The sequence below is a fragment of the Ochotona princeps genome, chromosome 4 (assembly GCF_030435755.1).
Source record: "Ochotona princeps isolate mOchPri1 chromosome 4, mOchPri1.hap1, whole genome shotgun sequence".
Taxonomy (NCBI): domain Eukaryota; kingdom Metazoa; phylum Chordata; class Mammalia; order Lagomorpha; family Ochotonidae; genus Ochotona; species Ochotona princeps.
Window position 1 is genome coordinate 24,309,307 of NC_080835.1, and position 18,430 is coordinate 24,327,736.

The 18,430-nt window shown below is 46.7% G+C and overlaps 1 protein-coding gene and 1 non-coding gene across 5 annotated transcripts in view; both read right to left on the reverse strand.

Annotated features, from left to right (window-relative positions):
- LDLRAD3 (low density lipoprotein receptor class A domain containing 3) overlaps nt 1-18,430 on the reverse strand; it is a 249,935-nt gene that overhangs the window by 215,184 nt on the left and 16,321 nt on the right. Inside the window, exon 1 of one of the 4 annotated variants that reach the window (XM_058663173.1) lies at nt 2,622-2,979. The exons of 2 other annotated variants lie outside the window; for them this stretch is intronic. In XM_058663173.1, coding sequence (XP_058519156.1) covers nt 2,622-2,721 — 100 coding nt within the window. In that variant the 5' untranslated portion in view covers nt 2,722-2,979. Of the gene's footprint in view, nt 1-2,621; nt 2,980-18,430 lie in introns of those variants that run through there. One more of the 4 variants, XM_058663172.1, reaches the window with a different exon arrangement.
- Nucleotides 15,859-16,016, reverse strand: LOC118759642 (U1 spliceosomal RNA). Its single transcript, XR_004996327.2, has one exon. It is a non-coding gene; the product is annotated as a U1 spliceosomal RNA (small nuclear RNA).

Consider the following 18,430-nt stretch of genomic DNA (forward strand, 5'->3'; position numbering starts at 1 on the left):
GCTACCTTCCCATTACTCATTTAGCAATCAGCACAGTTACATGCAGGGTTTGGTACTACGCAATTTCAGGCAAACACTAGGGGTCTTGGAACAAAGTCACACCTAGAGAAGGAGTTTGATGAAATACTGTATAGGTTTCCCCTAATCAATATGATCCTGCTGTGATTGGGGGGGGGGGGAAGTCACCAATGACCCAAGAATCTCCAACAACAGATTCCAAATTGGGGTTCCCAGACTCCTGGGGGATTCCAAAGATTCCAAAGACTAGTTCAAAAGCAGCAATCAAAATTGCACATTTGCCTAAATGCTGGGCAATAGCAAATACCTTTGTTCTTGGTGGAGATAAAATCACTCTCATAGTTATGAGCATCTTTCATTAACATACTTTAAATGCAAATTATCATTTCATTATTGTGATTTGGTAACAAGCTATTTCAACACATGTGGTTCACTGGGAGTAATCTATGAAAACGAAACGCTGAGCTGGGTTAGGCAGGCAACAATAAGAAGACAAGGATTTAATAGCACCTGTGTCATTCACATTTGGAAAGTCAGCACACACCTTCATGAGATCCAATGCAGAGCTCAGGTTTATCATTAACAAAATAATACTTCTCACAAAGTCATTCTCCCCAACTGCTCAACAGAGTTCACATTCATTCATTAACCTTTACTGCAGGGGAGCTAAATGAACCACATTTTCCATCTTGTACAGAAACCCCACATTCAAAAGGACTAACTCAAACCAACTAATTTGCAAGTAGATTAGTTCCCCCAACAACATACAAGTCAATGGCCAAATTGATGAGGAAGTCTCTGCAATCTTGAGCCCTGAGCAATAATTCTTTCCTGTGGACTTGTACAGATCATTTATTTCTCTCCAAGAAGCCTCAAATTCCCCAACAATGAAATGGGCTAGTATCCACTACCTTTTAATGAGGACAGAGCTATAAATTATTTTGGATTGTCTCGATAATCAGCATTACGTAAATTGGAAGCATCATTAGAGAGCTACTAAACACAGTTGTAAATCTTATAAAACCACTTCAATGGAAATTAAGGCTCAATTAAGAGGCTCTATTTAAAAAAAAATCCTATCACCTTGTTATTTTAAAAGACAAGAACACTTAAAGCCAGTTTAGACGTTTCTAATGAAGGATAATGGGGTCTTTCTCTGACAAACAGCTGGCCAACGAGAAGGGAGAAGGTGGGGTCAGCATTTGGGGCAGCTGTTACGGACAGCTTGCAAATGCAGGCATTCCATCTCAGAGTCCCCGGGTTTGAATTCAGGCTCTTCTATCAATTCCAGCTTGCTGCCAATGCATACCCTGGAATGTAGCAGGTGATGACTCAAGTACCTAGGAGATCCAGACTGACTTTCTGACTCCTAAACCCCAATTCTGGCCTGGCCTAGCCCTGGTTGTTGCAGGAATCTGGATGATAAACCTGTTGGTAGGAGACAGCATTCTCCCTGTTTTGCGCTCATGCGTTGTCTCTCTGTCTCCCTCATTCTCTCTGCCTTTCAAATAGACAAAATTCTTAGAAAGAAAAAGAAGGCAGAAGGATATGTTGGTGGCAGAGTTGCAAGCCAGGCCGAATCCAAGAGATTCCTCCCCATAGGCAGCACTGATTGAACAACCCTGCCTCAGGTATGACATCAGCCACCAGTCATCAGCCCTCAGCTACGAGGCTCGCTGCATCTTACACTTTCTCTCTCGAAGGAACAACCTGACTTATCACAATGCCTTCAAAAGAGCCAAACTCCAGCAATCAAACACAAAAGGACCAGAAGCTCCAAGACCCAAAGTATCAGCATTCATCTAACATGAGAAACCCAAATCTAACCCCACCTTGTGTGAGAGGCAGAGCCCACGACAGTCCTCTGCAAGAGAACTGCAACAGTCAAGCCACTTTCTCAGATGCCTGTTCCCTCAGCTATGAGCACTGCACCGCAAGACAAAGAACTTTACTTCCCAAGGCCAAAGAGGGCACCGGTGGGCAATGCTCCAAATGTGTTTTGTGCTGTCCTGATGTGTTTCGTGCTGTCCTGATGTGTTTCGTGCTGCTAAAACAGGGTGTTCGATAAGGTTCAGTGGCTTATTGGGCTCATGCTTTTCTAAGATCCAAGCAGCATGACACCAGCATCTGGCAAGGAACCCCTGGCTTCATCAAACATGGAGGAGAACTTCCCAGCTGGACTCCTCGGTGAGAAGTGTGTGTGTGACTTGTACAAGAGATCAAGTGAGAGAGGAAACAAGAAACCAGGGAAGAATAAGGCTCATTCCTGCCCAACAGCTCTCCTCCCAGGAACTAATCCACTCTTCTGAGATCAGCATTAATCCCATGGTGGAGAAGGTCATGACCCCATTACCTCCCACAAGGCCTTACTTCTTTAAAAAAAACCACCACCTTTCAAGTACCATTACACCTGGGACCAATCCTTGAGCACAAGTACCTTCGGGGACCAAACACACACAGACCATAGCACAAGCCGAGACGATCAAGCAAGCAGCAAATGAAGGGATTGCAGCTGGGCCTGTTCTGGCAAACACCCCTCAGAAAGTCCCTCTCCCCAGTCTGGCCTGGGATCCGCACCCCCTCCCAACACAGCACTGTCCCACTTGGGAGCCCGGCTGGAGTATTCAGAGCCAAAACCATATCACCTTGCAGCCAGGCCAAGTGTCTACATTGGGTCTGCTTCTTCCTTTCTTGCCTCATCATGGTTAGGAAACCTACACCCTGGACAGACACAGCAGGTGCAGAGTGGAACAGAAAGAGAAGTTTCAAATATGGAGAAAGGTGCAAACATACGGCTGAGCACAGCCAACCTTGGTCAAAACTCCTTGCCAAATGCGAAGATCCTAGTACTAAATAGCAGAGAAATGTATAAAAACACTCCACAAAATCCACAAAGCACCCAAGCGCAGGGAGGCTGTTCCCCAGCAGCCATGGCCCTCCAGGTATCGGTGTAACTGAATTGCAAAGAATTTCTTTCCCCCACCCCCCGCCTCCAGCCCCAAGTGTGGGTGTTTAAAATTTTAGTGTTTAAACACCGCCTGTGCTGGACTCAGCTGGTGATTCATTTACCTTTTAACCGTCTTTTCCGGCTCAGTAATCAGCTCCAAGTAAACCAACACCTCCTTCTTAGGTGAGACATGACACGAACGCAACAGGGAAAACCGTGCAGGGCTGGCACTGACAAAGGCCTCACATCCGGGCCGTGATCCAGGCGTGTGAGAAACAGCCCAGCCTTGAACCTAGGGGCTTCAGACACACACACCACCACACCTGCCAACAACAGGTAGGGCAGCAGTGCCCTGGTCTGCCCAGGACCGGAATACAGGCACACATGGGCTGGGCAAGGGTGAGAATTTGCCTGCCAAAGGGCTATAGCTGGGACACTGTATCTGATGCGGCAGAGGACACATTCTCATCTCATTTCCCATCTCCCGCGAGGTGAGGAGAGCTCCTGGAGCCTTAAGGCAGCTGCCTTTCCCCTGACACCCCACCAGAATCCTGAGACAAGGACCACCCAGAGATGCCTTTCCGGGAGAAGCTGCAGCCCTGCAAATCCTGGGGCTGCAGTGGCAAACCTCACTGCACAGCTTTGGTTGGAAAGCAACTTCTGCTTTCCCAAACGCCACAGTGGATTGAATGTTCATGTCCCTCCCTAATTCATATGCTGAAATCCAGTCCCCAAGGCAAGGCTTTTGAGAAGCAGATCCTGGGCTTCCTGAGCTGTGGGTGGGATCACCTACAGGTCATGAATATCCAGGTCAGAGGCATTTTGTGCCTGAACAGAATAACGCAGTACCTCACTGGATCCATCCTGACCTGGAGTCTCCTTCAATGGAGCTAAAGCACCTTGGGAGGGTGAGACAACTTCACTGTGAGATGGCCCCGCACCTGCCAAATATGTTCCAAATTGAACTTCAGGACTCAGGCCCAATCCCCACCCAGGAGGAGCCTCTGCACACACCCTTCCCACAATGTGTTTTCCCACTAGCGAATGAAGGGGCCTCCTGATTTTCCTGAAGCACTCAGCCTTTGCAACATAAGGTAGACACATGGCTAAGCTCTGGCCAAGAACATCTAAGCAGATCCAGAACTTCTGTGTGAAACTTCAGGAAGAATTCTTAGTAAGAGAAAGTTCACCCTCCTCTATACCTTCCTCCTTCCTCCAGCTGGGACTCAGATGGCACATCTGGTACTCAAGCAGTCATCTTGGGTCACGAGGCAGTTAGCAAAAGAATGTGTAATGAAGGAGCGAGCCAGTATCCCACCTCTGACGACCAACCTCCAACAAGCTCTGAAAGCCACTCAACAGGCCTAACAGGTACCCATCCTACAGAGAGTTTTCATGGTTAAAAAAAAAAAAAAAAGATTTGCTGGATTTAAGCATCAGTTTCAGCAGATAAAATTTATCAATATTCTCTAAACATGCATGTTTTTTTCCAGCTTTTTTTAAATTACATTACATTATGTGACACAGTTTTATAGGCACTGGGGATTCTCCCCACCCCTCCCCAAACCCTCCCCTCATGGTGATTCCTCCACCTTGTTGCATTACCACAGTTCAAATTCAGTTGAGATTTTTTCATTGCAAGCATATACCAAGCATAGAGTCCAGCATCCTATTGTCCAGATAAGTTCAACGGCTTGTTGGGGAGACCATCTCTGGTCTGAAGGTAGAGCCAGCAGAGTATCATCCCGATCAACTAAAAGCCCCAACATAACCTCAGCAACAATTTATAACATTATGAAATTAATTGACATAGTATTGAGTAACCAGTATGTTAAAAAAAATGCAAGTTCTTAACCACATCCTGTGACTTCTTCATTGACATTTCAACTTCAGTTTATATACAACCGGGTTCTATAAACCTTAAAATGGCTATAGATTACTATTCAGCTGTCTCGTGTCTATTTTTTCATTATAGTATTCAGCATTTTATAGTGTTGAAGCATATTTTGCTGAACCTGGCTTTTTTTCAGGTAGTCTAGACTGGCTTGTAACTCTAACGAGATATATGTCAACAGTTTAGGTGCAGAACAGTTTTAGGAGGGGTGTGCAGAGAAATCTTCAATATCCCAGTGAGGAGTAATAGATCTTTGTGTCCCACCTAGTAAGGTATAAGTGAACCCACGCTGACCATTTCCTGTCTGATTCTAAGCTTTCCTTGTTGTTCTCTATCTAAACATGCATATGTTTAACACTCCAAGAAAAACAAAAAGGGTTACACACAGAGAGAGATCACAAATAACCACTTAAGTCACTATCTGCCTTGCAACACAACCCAATTCACCTGAAGAAGATCCTACTAGGAAAGGAAGTCTCATCTATTACAATGTCATTTAGATATGTGGAAGTATCTTGCCCTATCCCCACACAAATAAATTCCTGGAAAAGGAGACTCAGCTCAGTGCCGAGCACTGCCATCTGGAATTTAGTATATTTGATGAAAAAATGAAATAAATGTCCCACACTGGCTTCCTGACTGAGTCCCACTTTCTGACTATCCCTGCTTCCCCACCCACTCTCTCCTCGGAGCTCCACATCCCTATCACCAGAAGCTGCCAGCCAGTCTCCCATCACCAGCTGTGGGCAAGCACTGGCCAGCCTCACCACCTGGGAGTCCCAAGTCACCCACCTCCAGGACCTCCTTTGCCCAATGCAGTGAACCTCATCATCTCCAGAAGTGCTGGACACACAGAACCAAGTCCTTCCACCGTGCCTTTTGGAATTGTGAAAAGGACAAGTCGATTGAACAGTGTACAATTCAAGTTCAAATTTGACCACGATGCAATGGTCTCAGGACACGCTCAGAGCCTGTCAGGTTTACTGCCTTCATCACCTCACCCTGTTCATACGGCCCTCAGCTCCAGCACCAACTCCCTTCCTCTTCGGGGCCTAAGTCCAGCCACCTGCTTGCAGCATGCAACCCACCCTGCACCACCTCAACCCCTTCTATTTGCTGACACCTTCTTTTCATCAACTGAGGCATCACCGTTGGCCCAAGTCATCTCTGTTGCCATTCTCCTGAGCTTGCATACTCAATTTCTTTACTCACTTGCTCTAAGAAGTCTCTGCCACCATCACCATATCCAAACATCAATGAAATTCTCCTTTTTGGCTTCACACTCTTACCACATTTTCAGAAATCCCCTGGTTTGCCCTCCCCTTCCAGTTCTCTGGCTCAACCAACCCTCAGGCTCCAACCTCTATCCCTCCAGCACTGAGAATCAAGGCCTCATCTTGCTGACCCCCTCTGCCCTACACGGCTCAGTGCCAAAGCCTGCACCGTGAGCATACCACTTCCTCCCCTGCTAAAGCATTGCTGTTTGGCAACTTCCCTTATCCATCACCTTTTAATTAGAATTTAAACCTCTATTCCCAGCAGACCAATTAATCCAGAAGGACTCTAGGGAATGGGATCCAAACTTTTTTTTTCCACAGCTATGGCCAACAAAATTGACTTAAGGAAATGTGGAGAAAGCAAAAATAAAAAGCAGCTGCTAGGTTTCCATCCTTCTTCCAGATGCCTGTTCTGCAAGCTCCTGTTCTTGAGAGAGACTGCCACTAATCCCCCAGCCTCTCAAACACCCACAGCTCCTCCTAGGATGGCATTAGACAGGCATGACATGTTCAAGTTGCAAAAACACACCTGATTTCACGGACAGGTTGTCGGCAACCAAAAGTGACATTTACCAATATTGGCAGAATCTCCAATAAAACATGACAGTTCAGGGCCAATGTACCAAAGCAAGGCTGCTGCAAGCTTCTGCTGCACCCTAGGAATGCTCAGGTTATTACAACCTGGAACACCGAGTATGGACAAGGAAGACAGCATGCGGTCTTTGTAACCAGTTCAGACAAGCAGTGAAGCAAGCTGCCACAGGCTCAGTGAAATGAGGTCTACAGGGGGCAGGCCAGGGCATCAGGAAAAACCACCACAGCTCCATGATACCTACTCCCATTAGTCATTTTGCAGGTTTTTCTTCCTTCATTCAGTTGTACAATGATGGTTGGGTTAAAGATACAGGTTCCAACACACACAAAATTTAGGAATGGGTACGGGCTGGTGTGGTGGTGCAGCAGCTTAAGCCTCCTGCTTGAGATGCTAACATTTCATGTTGGAACGCCAATTTAAGGTATGGCTTCCGGCCCAGTTTCCTGATAACATATCTGGGAAGGCGATGGATGATGCTCCAAGTACTTGGGCCCCTGCCACCAATGTGGAGCATCTGGCTTCTGATTTTAACCTAACCCAGCCCTGGTAGTTGCAACTATTTGTGGAATAAACCCATACGGAAGATAGACCTCCAGCTCTCTCTCAATCTCTCTCTCTTCCTTCCTCTCGTCCCCCAAATCTCACTGTGGCAGTAACTTCTGAACCCTCGGATGAAAGACCTCTCTTGTTCTCCTGCCTTCCTCACCCTGCTCCCCACTCTCCCTCTTCACCTGTCAGTCTGCCATTTCAAGTAAATAAATATCTTAGAAAATAAGAGTAGCAAGCAGACACTTCAAGCCCCTCCACAGCCTGAACCTCCTGGCTTCATATTTCCATACGATCTTCTGTCCTTGAGTGTGTTCAGGACCTATGACTTATGACAGAATGAGAGTGAAATGACCAGATGGACACAATAGAACTCTCATCAGGCTGGAATCTCTCTCTTGCCGACTTGATGAAAACGCAGAGCCATGCTGAGGACTCCAACCAATGGCCACCAAGCAAACAAGGCCCTTAGCTGGTGCCTGCAAGGTTGAGTATTCTGCCAACGACCACATGAGTTTGGAACAAACCCTTCCCCAGCCGAGCCTTAGCTGGATCTGCAGCCCAAGGTGACACCTTGACTGCAAACTTGCTGACAGCCCCACCTCCTGGCCCACAGACACTAAGGCAATCAACGTGGGCTCTTCAAGGCAGGAAGTGTGTGATGAGACTGTCACATTGCAACAGAGAACAAATCTGGGTGAAGTCAATGAGCAAGGGTAGATTACCCAATAAATGCTTAGAACAACTGCACAGTCAGCTGGAAAAGCTAAAGTTGAATCTCTGACTCACACATGACACTAAAATAAATCCCAGGAGAATAAAAATCTTATATACAAAAGGTAAGTCAAAAATAGGAAAAAATGCAAGTTTCCCAATTTGCCTCAGGCCTTCCTTGGAATAACTTCAAACTACAGAAGCCACGAAAGATGACTAATAACTTAGGCTAAAGAACAAAAAAATACACCTGTCACTTGTATCACAAAGGACCAATTGGTTTAATAAGTAAATAGCTCCAACAAATCCATACAATACTCAATAGCAAAAAAGCACAAAGGATGGAGCAGTTTACAAAGTAGAAACTACAGTGGTCCTGACACGTAGATGAAGATGTTTGCTCATGTCATGAGTGAGAAATCCAGTGAGACACCAACTAGGATCAACATGTGTGATAACACACTGAGTTAGAAAGTAGTACAAAAGCTGGTGCCTCGAAGTATGGCTTAATGGCTAAATCCTCACCTTGTAAGCACCGGGATTCTATATGGGTGACAGTTCATGTCCCGGCTGCTCCACTTTCTATCCAGCTCCCTGTTTGTGGCCTGGGAAAGCAGTAGAGGATAGCCCAAAGCCTTGGGGTCCTGTCACCTACGTGGGAGACCTTGGAAGACGCTCCTTGCATTCATCTCTGGCCACTGCAGCCACATGAGGAATAAACCAGCAGATGGAAGATCTTTCTCCATGTCTGTCCTTCTCTCTGTGAATCTGACATGCCTTGCCAATGAAAATAAGTAAATCTTTAAAAAAAAAACTGGTGCCTTCATTCACTGTGAGGAGGCAACTGGGACAGCCTGTATGAAAACAATCAGAAGTAACTATCCAAATTACAAATGCACTTGACTCCTCAACTCAACCATGCCATGTCTACAGATTCTTCAAATGAGTTATATATGAAGCCTGCCCAGCATCGTTGTCATAGCAAAGATACAAATCTCCTTGTCTACCCACTAAGAGGTTGGTGAAGCAATTTATGGTACATCTGCATAACAAAATACCAAGAACCTGCATAAACAGATTCTGTTCTGACAGACAGATCTCTGGGCTATATTTAGTAAACCAACAGTCACCAAAACAAAACCTTCCTGGGAGTCTGGGCTCAGTGTAAAAGGCAGGCTTCACATGGTGGGCTCTAAATGTTGAACCATATGGTTCCATTTCTGTCTCAGAACAATAAAATTTAGGGGCCAGCAATGTGTTACAGAGGCTAAAGCTGATGCCTGCAATGCCAGCATCCCAAATGAGCACTCATTTAATCCCTGTGCTCCACTTTCCATCCAGCTGTGTTACTGGCCGGCCTGGGAAAAGTGTCAGGAGAGGATACTGCTGTGGGAGTACTGGAAGAAGCTCCAGTTCCTAGCCCATCCCTGGCCATCGCAGCCATCTGGAGATGAAATCAATCAATCAGAGTCTCTCACTCTCTCTGACTTCCAAATAAATAAATGTATTTTAAGATTTATTTATTTTTAATGGAAAGGCACATCAGATTTACAGAGAGAAAGAGAGACAGAAAGATCCTCCATATGCTAGCTTACTCCCCAATTGACTACAATAGCTGGAGCTGAGCTGATCTGCAGCCGGGAGCTTCTTTCGGGTCTCCCACATGAGTGCAGGGTCCCAAGGGCTGAAGCCATCCTCCACTACTTTCCCAGGCCACAAGCAGTGAGTTGGATGGGAACTGGATCAGTGGGAACACAAACTGGTGCCCATATGGGAACCTGGTGCCTGAGAGGCAAGGACGTAGCCACTGAGCCATCACACCAGGCTCCAAATAATTTTTTTAATGAAATTCTAATTTTAACTACACATTACCCATAGGGCAGCATACATGGACATGCTTCAATTTCAATAAAGAAATTCAAGTTAAGACTATCCATAATGCAACAGTTCTTCAAAAGTTAATGGAAATATAACTCCTTATGAAGGACTAGAGTATTGCAACAATATGGGGAAAATCAGCTGGAGGGGTGGGAATCACAGACTCTATGGAATTGTACCATAAAATTCAAAATTAAAAAGTTAATAGAAAAATGAATGAAAAGATAAGCTTGTTTTAATATAAGACAGATGTTAACATCCACACATAGTTTTTTTTCATGGCAGACATTTTCTGTGAGCTTTCTGATAACCCCTCACACATGAGTAAAACAGACACTACTTCAGGAATAACACATGAGAATCCAAGTGGCACTTCTCCCTGGGCTGGACACTGCCTAACCAGGCACAGAGGCAGCAGGCTTGAGAGATGAAACTCCATTTTCACTTTATTTGCCTTCCAATTTTGTACCAGTTATTGATGTATTTACTTATTTACTATTTGTTATTTGAAAGTCAGACTAGAGTCAGAGATGAATAAGACAGGGAGAGCTTGCATCTGCTGCTTCACTCCCCAAATGTCTGTAACAGCTGGGGCTGAGCCAGGCTGAAGTCATGAACACCACCTGGGACTCCCACTTGGCCAGCAGGGACTCACGTACTGTGGGCCATCATCTGCTGCCTCTGGCAAGAATATGCATTCCTGGGCAGCTAGAATTAGGGACAGAGATGAGCAATTGAATCCAGCCACACAGGATCAAGCCATTAAAAATGTATTCAAAGCCACTGCGGATCCTTCATCCTATGTTCCTTCCACTACTCCCTGAAGGCAGCGCTGCAGGTGGGAGAGTTAGCATCACGTCTCCATCCCATCCTTGAAACATCCTGGGCAGAGAATACCGGGTTTGGGTCCTCTCAGCCAAAGCGAGTGCCCCTCCCAGTGACAGGACAAGTGCAACTAAACACGGAAGCAGGCTGACACGGCATTGCGGAGACCCGACCTAAGACGACACTGCTCCAGAAGGTGTGCTAGGTGACCAGCATCAGAAAGCAAGCTCTGTGTCCACTCAGTGGCACATACAAATGCACAGACTTAGCAGCACCATGGGGAACCCAATTAATCTGTCCCCACATAGGAGCCAAGTGCTGTGCGGCAAGGCACATATCTGAGTCTCGCTGCTCATCTATGTGATGGGGTTAATATTTTCCAAGGCAACCTTCACTGCATTTTTTTCCCCAAGGGCTGATGTAACAAATTACCAAAAAGTGGGTGCCTTATTTGAGTGGGGCGGGAGTTTCAGGGTCAGGGTGCTGGCAAGGTGACACTCCCTCCGAGAGCAGAGGGAGAATCTAGCAGTCACTGGCTATGCTTGAGTTGGGCAGCTTGTAGACAGGTAACATCACTCCTACCTGGGAGTGACAAGGCACACTCTCTCTGGGCATCCCACTGTCCATTATAAAGACACCAGCCTCTGCAATCAGTAACTTCTTCTGGGCTATCTGCATCATAATAACGTATGCAAAAAGCTCATTTCCAAAAAAGGCACCATTCACAGGTACTGGGATGATTCGGCTCGGGCATCTACTTTGGGTTGGGATGGGGGGCGGTTAAGGGGAAATAATTGAACCCACTGCACCTACCTAGAAGAGGGTACGAGAAATAAAAAGACCACAGCCCAGAGTCCTGGGGACAGAGCTGGGTGCACACAGCCCATGTTGTGTTAGGCCTAGCCATGGCCAGCCCATGCACCAGGGAACAAATGCTCCTACACAGCAGATCTCCTTCCCAAGGGTGCAGGCCGAGCTTCTTTGCTCCTCATAAAAAGAGAAACTGCCAGCAAAACAAAACAAAAACAAAAAAAATCACTAACAAGCCTGCATCCTCACGGCAGCTGCGTTCTGAAGACTTTTTAAACTGACAAAGCAGGACCTGTTACCCAGTTGATGATGTAAATATTTTATCAGTTGGTCTCCCAGAAAAAAGCAGTGCACACAGCTGGCTCTGCCAACATGGACTCCTGGGTTGCTGCTCTGAATGGGCAGAGAGAGCTTAATCAAGGTGTGTACCTCTACTTCCAACATCTGGCTGCCTTCCAGCTGAGCAGAAACTTCCAAATACGGAGCCCTGGAGCCCTGGAAGTACCCCTGGCTGCAGTGGAGAATGAAGCCCATGCTGAGGCTCTGTCCTTGGCAGCCTCCCCTTTGGGGCTTCCAGGGAGAGCCAGGCGAGACAGTGTAGCCAAGGAAGTGATTAATAAATCATGGGTAAGCTTCTACCCCATCCCCCACCCCAAAGAGCAAACCAAACACCCATCACCAGGATCAAAGCGCTTGCTTACAACTTGAGGATGGCTTTGGTTGAGCTCATTAAGTCACAAGCTTCTGCAGAGTAAATTTTCTCCATGGTTAATGCTTGAAAATTAGGAAGTTAAGTGGCCCGGGAGAACCTGGGACCCATTAACCAACTAGTCAGTCAGAGCTTCCATTAAAAGAGAAAAACGGCTGAAAATCTGAAAATCGTCTATGGGCAGCTGTTCAAAGATTCCATTAGGCGTTTCCCAGGAAGCCCCGCTGGCGTTCACGCCAGCATAATCGGGGAATCATCCAAGGACACACGGTGGGAAGAGCTGCGACCCAGAAACCAGAGGCTGAGGATGGAAATTTGCATCTGGGGTCTCCATCTCTCTCCCCCACCTCCCGAGTTATGGTTTCCTGTGCAGAAACAAGAGCCCTAAGGTGTCCCGTACCCTCTAACCACCTCGTGCGAGGCCTGAAAATTCCACAACCAGAATCTGTGCTGAGTTGGCAATGGGTCACACAGCAGGTACACAGAGCAAAGGACAGTTCATAAAACACAGCTCTGTACCAACACACCCACCTGCCAGTTACCCAATGAAGAGGCGGCATGCCGGAACAAAACCAATGCAAATGCTCACAAAAGCACAAGACAACCAGCAACAGTACCAAGGGGAAAAGTAGAAGTGCAGTCATTTGTTTCTCAAAATGACAAAGGTTCTGAGACAGCATGCTCACACCAACCTGAACAGAAGAATCCATGTGGGTAAGAAAGCATGGGTCAGCCTCAGTCTGGACCCCAACTGGGTCGTAGCGAGACTCAGGTACATTAAACACCAGGGCCTCAATTTCTGTACCTATGATGGAGTAGCAGTGCCAGGGCCAGTACTGTGGCATAGCACGTAGAGCTGCCACAAGCAACACCGGCATCCCAAATGCACTCTGGTTGGTATCATGGCTGTCACAGTTCCAATTCAGCTCCCTACTATCACACCCAGGTAAAGCAGTGGGAGATGGCCTATTTGTCTGGGCCCTGTCATTCTCATGGGAGACCCACAAGAAGTTCTTCGCTTTGAACGGGCCCAGCATTGGGCATTGCAGCTATCTGGGAAGTGAACCAGTGGATGGGAGATCTCGTGTCTCCTTCCAACTCATTCAAGTGAGTAAGTAAATGTTTTTTTAAAAAGCTAATAATCTCTGTTCCTCAAGACTTTCTATGATGATCCAGTGCTCTCTACAACACACACCCGGCAGGTGTTGGGTCAGCACTACATCCCCCTCTTCTCTCGCTCCCCTCCCTCACAAAGGCCTCCCCTGTTCCCCTGCACAGAGGAGGACTCTTTGTCCTGGAAGACTCCTCTGTAAACCCTAAAGACTGCAGACCTGAACTTGAATTACCCATAACTTCCCACCTGCCCCAGCCCTCCTCCCTCCACTCAAGCAGAGATACGAAAGTACCCACCAGCGGGTCCCAAACATGCATTATGAGAATATTGTGGCACTGACTGAACAGTGACAACAGAAGAGAGCGGGGAACATGCGCAGTGAGCTCTTGCTAGTCCTGGAACTCAGAACCTACTCCATGGAAAAAATCAGCATTCATTCCCAGGACAAGCCACTGTTTCACGCTTTTATTAAAATGTGATTTCTCTTACAAAACCACGATGGTATAATATGGGATGACTGTTTTATTGTTCTTGCTGGATCCAATAAAATCAGGTTACCCAACACGAGGAAAGCAGCTTTGTTCATTGCCGGCCCAATAACTCCAAGTCTGGTAAGTGCCAGATTATGTTGAGCAGCTGGGTTTGGCTCTACTTCCTCCTCAGTTTCACGGTTTATGGCTTTTGTTCTTTTTTAATGTTTATTTCACTTCACTTCAAAGACAGCAAGAAAGGTAGAGAGAGCGATCACTGGTTCATTCCCCATATATCCGCAACAGTCAAGGCCGGGCCATCAGCTCAACTTCCTAACCATAGCATTCACAAACGCAGCTGCTGCTCCTGCCCTGTGGTTTGCCAAATCCAGGTCCTCTTCTCTCCAGCCTGCGTCTGGCAGACCATGCTAGAGCCTTGCTCCGCTCACACATGCCAGAGTCTTCTATGGAGAGGTCAAGGCCAGTCTTTCCCAATGTCTCACAGAACCCACCTCTTAGCCTAGCCTCCGTCACTACCCCAGCTCCACACCCCAGGCTGCAGAAGCCTGGGGTGCACAGCCCATCTCCTGCTCAAGTCCCAGCAAGCTGCCCTATTTCCCTGAGCCTCAGACTCAGAGTCCGACAAAATCCAGTGTGGGAAGTACCTGTCTGCTGCCTTAAATCTGCTGAAGTTAGGAGCCATAGCAGAGGCTGCCCTCTTTCTACTTCTCACTGCCCCCCAAGACTCCAGCTAACTCTATTGTCAGTGGCTTCCCAAATACACTGCACAGCTCCCCATCTGGGGGCTCAGGGCACTCCACCCTGGACTTGCACCATGTCCTTCAGAGTCCTTGTTTGCTCATCACAGCTAGGAGAAACACAGTCCTTCCCCAAGGCCAGCCAGCATCCTGACTGTGCTCTCACCAACAATGCCCAACTCGCCTTCCTCTGGGTCCATGTGCACATTTTCGCCTTCTTGAGGGAAAGTCATAATTACTTCTGTTTGGAAATCTGGCTGGATGTCCAACTGTAGCTACCACACTGCTCTCTAAGCAGGTAGACATGAACAACTGCTCCAAAAAGTGATGGGCATAACCCCCGAACAGGTCAATGATAAGCAGATACAGGAGGATGATTTCTTATGTCTGATACTGGGTCTCCTTTGCGGCTAAGGTAAGCAATGTTTCCATGTGTACTCATACACACATACATATTCACCTCCAGATCTCAGACAATGTGGGTGGATGGTCCTAAACACTGAATGCAGCAAGGTTCCAACCCACAGTCCTGCGGGCCTTTCTCCCCCTGGGCTCTGGCTGCCGTGAGGATAGCACTCTACTTTGTTCTCTCGTTAACAATTAAATCTTTGTACTTCTTATCTCTGTGCTGTTCCGACTCCGTCTTTTTAGTTTAGTGTTCACCACATGATTTCCATACCTTCACTTAAGAGCCCCATTCCCCGGAGTGGCATTACTCATTTGTTTTTACAGAGCCAGCCTTCTGCCCTCTGTCTTGTTCCCCACCCACGGTGGCTTCGGAGTGTACCTGATGCCCTTCTGGAAGGCGCACTGTGTATACACAAACCTCAAGTTAGAGGAGACTTTCTCTCCATTCTTCCCCCATCCTTTCTCTTTCTCTGCTCTTATCCCTACCCCAGATAACCTAAGAAAGGGAACAATGAGTATATTTTCCTGGAAATACATTTACAAAAGGGCATTTCCATTTCAAAATCCTTGAGGCTCTTTCGATCACGGCACAAACTAGTTTAAACAGGTGCTTCAGAGACCCATGAAAATGAACGCACCTTCAGAAGCAGGCCGCTCAGTCCCGTGACGTCAGCTCCCGTGACGTCAGCACAGAACAAACTGCCGGGCAATCAGCAGCAGCCATGGAAACCTCAGCGAGGCTCTGGGGGATGGCTTCTGCTCGCTTCAACCCAGAATGGAGGGTGAGAAAAAGATTTCTTTCTTTAATGATAAGCAGCAAAACTAGAGTACAGGGTACCAAGGAGATGTCCACATGTGAGATTCCTCATATGCACAGATTTCCAAAAAAACCTTTAAGGGGAGAGCGCAATGCAGTCCCCCACCACATTATGCAGTCCAGTCTCCCGCATTTGGGAAAATCGCAGGGGTCAGCACATCCCCAGTGCAATGGATGAGCCTCGCCCTGGGAAAACCACTTGCGTGATCATGGTGTCTCCCCTGCCAGGTAAGTATAGAGTTCAAAAACTTTTGCAACAAAATAAGCACCTTTTGATTCTGCTTTCCATGAACTTTCTGGGGTAACCAAGAAAGTCCTCAAGACTCTCTTTTTGGAATCTTAATGAGCACTGAGCCTAAAGTTTGTCCTAGATGTGAGAGGGAACAGTCTCTAGAACTTGTGGACATGCTCTGAAAACCTGGGGATTTTACGGCCAACGAAGGAGAAAAGGCACTATAGGTATTTATATATAGTATGCAAATGAATGAATACTTACATATGTATGAATTTACATATGTATATATAGAAAAAAAGCAGAGGAAAGAGCATTTCATGGACAGAACAGGGGAAAATAAAGAGCCACAAAAACCTGATATCAAGTTCATGGATGTTACTCAGAAATTACAGCACTGAAATTTTCAGGGGCATCAACAGTTGTCATCTCTGTTTTAACATCATGAATAGGGAGCTGGCATTGTGGCACAGCACGTTGGCTTACACTGACAACACCACTATCCCTTTCTACCATGAGTCCTGACAGCTCTCCTTCCTACCCAGCTTCCTTGTGATGAACCAGGGAGAGCAACAGATAACGGCCCAGACGGCTGGGCCTCTGGAATGCACTGGAGACCCGGCTACTGGCTTTGGGCTCGCCTCATCCTAGCTGCTGGAGTCTCTACAGGGAATGAGTCAATGCAAGGGAAATCTCTCTCTCTCTCGCTCTCTCGCTCTCTCTCTCTCTCTCTCTCTCTCTCTCTCTCTCTCTCTTTCTGTCTCATTCCCTGTCTGACACTCTGCCTTTCAATAATCTTCAACACAAGCATTCACACACACAAATGGAATCACAGTGGTCCCTGAGTACAAGTATTCTCCTTGCTCTCAGATAGGATTGAAAAACCTCAATACACCTGGCAATGCAAATGGAAGCACAGCTAAGAAGATACTAAGCATAAACTCTCACATTCATTCAACATTTACTATATATGCCCATGTGATGGCAGCACTGGGCATGGCCCCAGAGAGTCTGAGAAAAATGGCAACCTTGGGCCTCAAACCCAGCCCAGTGCATCACTTGGCAACCACGTAAGTGCTTATTCAGCATCAGGTTCTCAACTAAGTATTCCTCATCATCTTGTCTACTCTCCCTGAGCAAGCTACGGGGCATTTATAGGGGCCCACTGAGTCAGAGCAGCTCTGGAACAGGCCTGAGGTCACACAGCTGAGTCTGAACTCTGTCAGGGTCAATTCCTGATGCTGAGCCATCACTCCCTTCAGAGCAGTGTTCTCAGCAGCCCTCAGAATGACCACACCCCCCCTGACAGAAGAGCACAGGAGCCCATTGGCAGCCTCCTGCTATAGGCTGGGCCTCTCAAATGGCAAATGTTGTGCTGTCTGGCAGGTTCTGGTCTTATCATTCAGCCCTAGGGTCTGGGGTTCAGACCTGCCAAACCTTGCCCTAACAACACTTCAACAATCACCTCTGATCTGCTCATGCTGAATGGCCTCGCAGTTCGTCTACATCTCGGCCATTGCCTGCCACATTCCCCTTACTAGGAAGGCAAACTAAAACCACAGCAAGCAATGCCTTGGGGAAGCCAAGAGCTCTGTATTCTCAACGCTGGAAGAGACACAGGGAAGCAGGTGCTCTCAGAAACCACAAAGATGGAAATGCGTAGAACCATTTCCTCCAAAACTTGACAATATCTGCTAAGGTTGGGCAAACCTTTTAACCGGCAGTTCATCTTCTGCAATGTCATTGTTATAGAGAAAGTCTGCTATTATGCACAAGGATTTCCACTACAGTGTGGTTAATCCTGGTAATAACTTAAATGTCTTTGTTAATAGATGAATGAACTAATTAGAATATTCATACAATAGAATAGCCATCAGCAATCAGAACATACTGCCTCAGTATGTGCCAAGAGGGATAAACCTTAAAATTATCAGGGTAAATGAAAAAGGCCAATTGCAAGATCACAGGCAAAATAACATCCATGTACACTTCTGAAGACCTTGCATTGGGGCTGGCACTGTGGTACAGCTAGTTAGGACACTGCTTGCCATGTTGGCATCTTACATCAGAGTACCAGTTCAAGTCTCAGCTTCTGTTTCTGATCCAGTGTCCTTGTATTGCACTTCGGAAGGCAGTGGAGGAAGCATTAGGCCCCAATTAACCAGATGGAAGACCAGGATGGAGTTCCTAGGTGCCTAGCTTCAGCCTAGCTCAGATCTGGGTTTCATGTCCATTTAAGCAGTAACCAGCAGACGGAAGATCTCACCTCTTCAAATAACTATATAAAACCTTTTAGAAAATGCAAAAAAAAAAAACTGAGATATTGGGAAAAGATGCACAAAGAGGTGGTAAAAGTTGATTCTGTAGATGGAAAGGATGAGTGCTACTTTGAGAAGAGTGGTCAATTCAAAGAGAAGA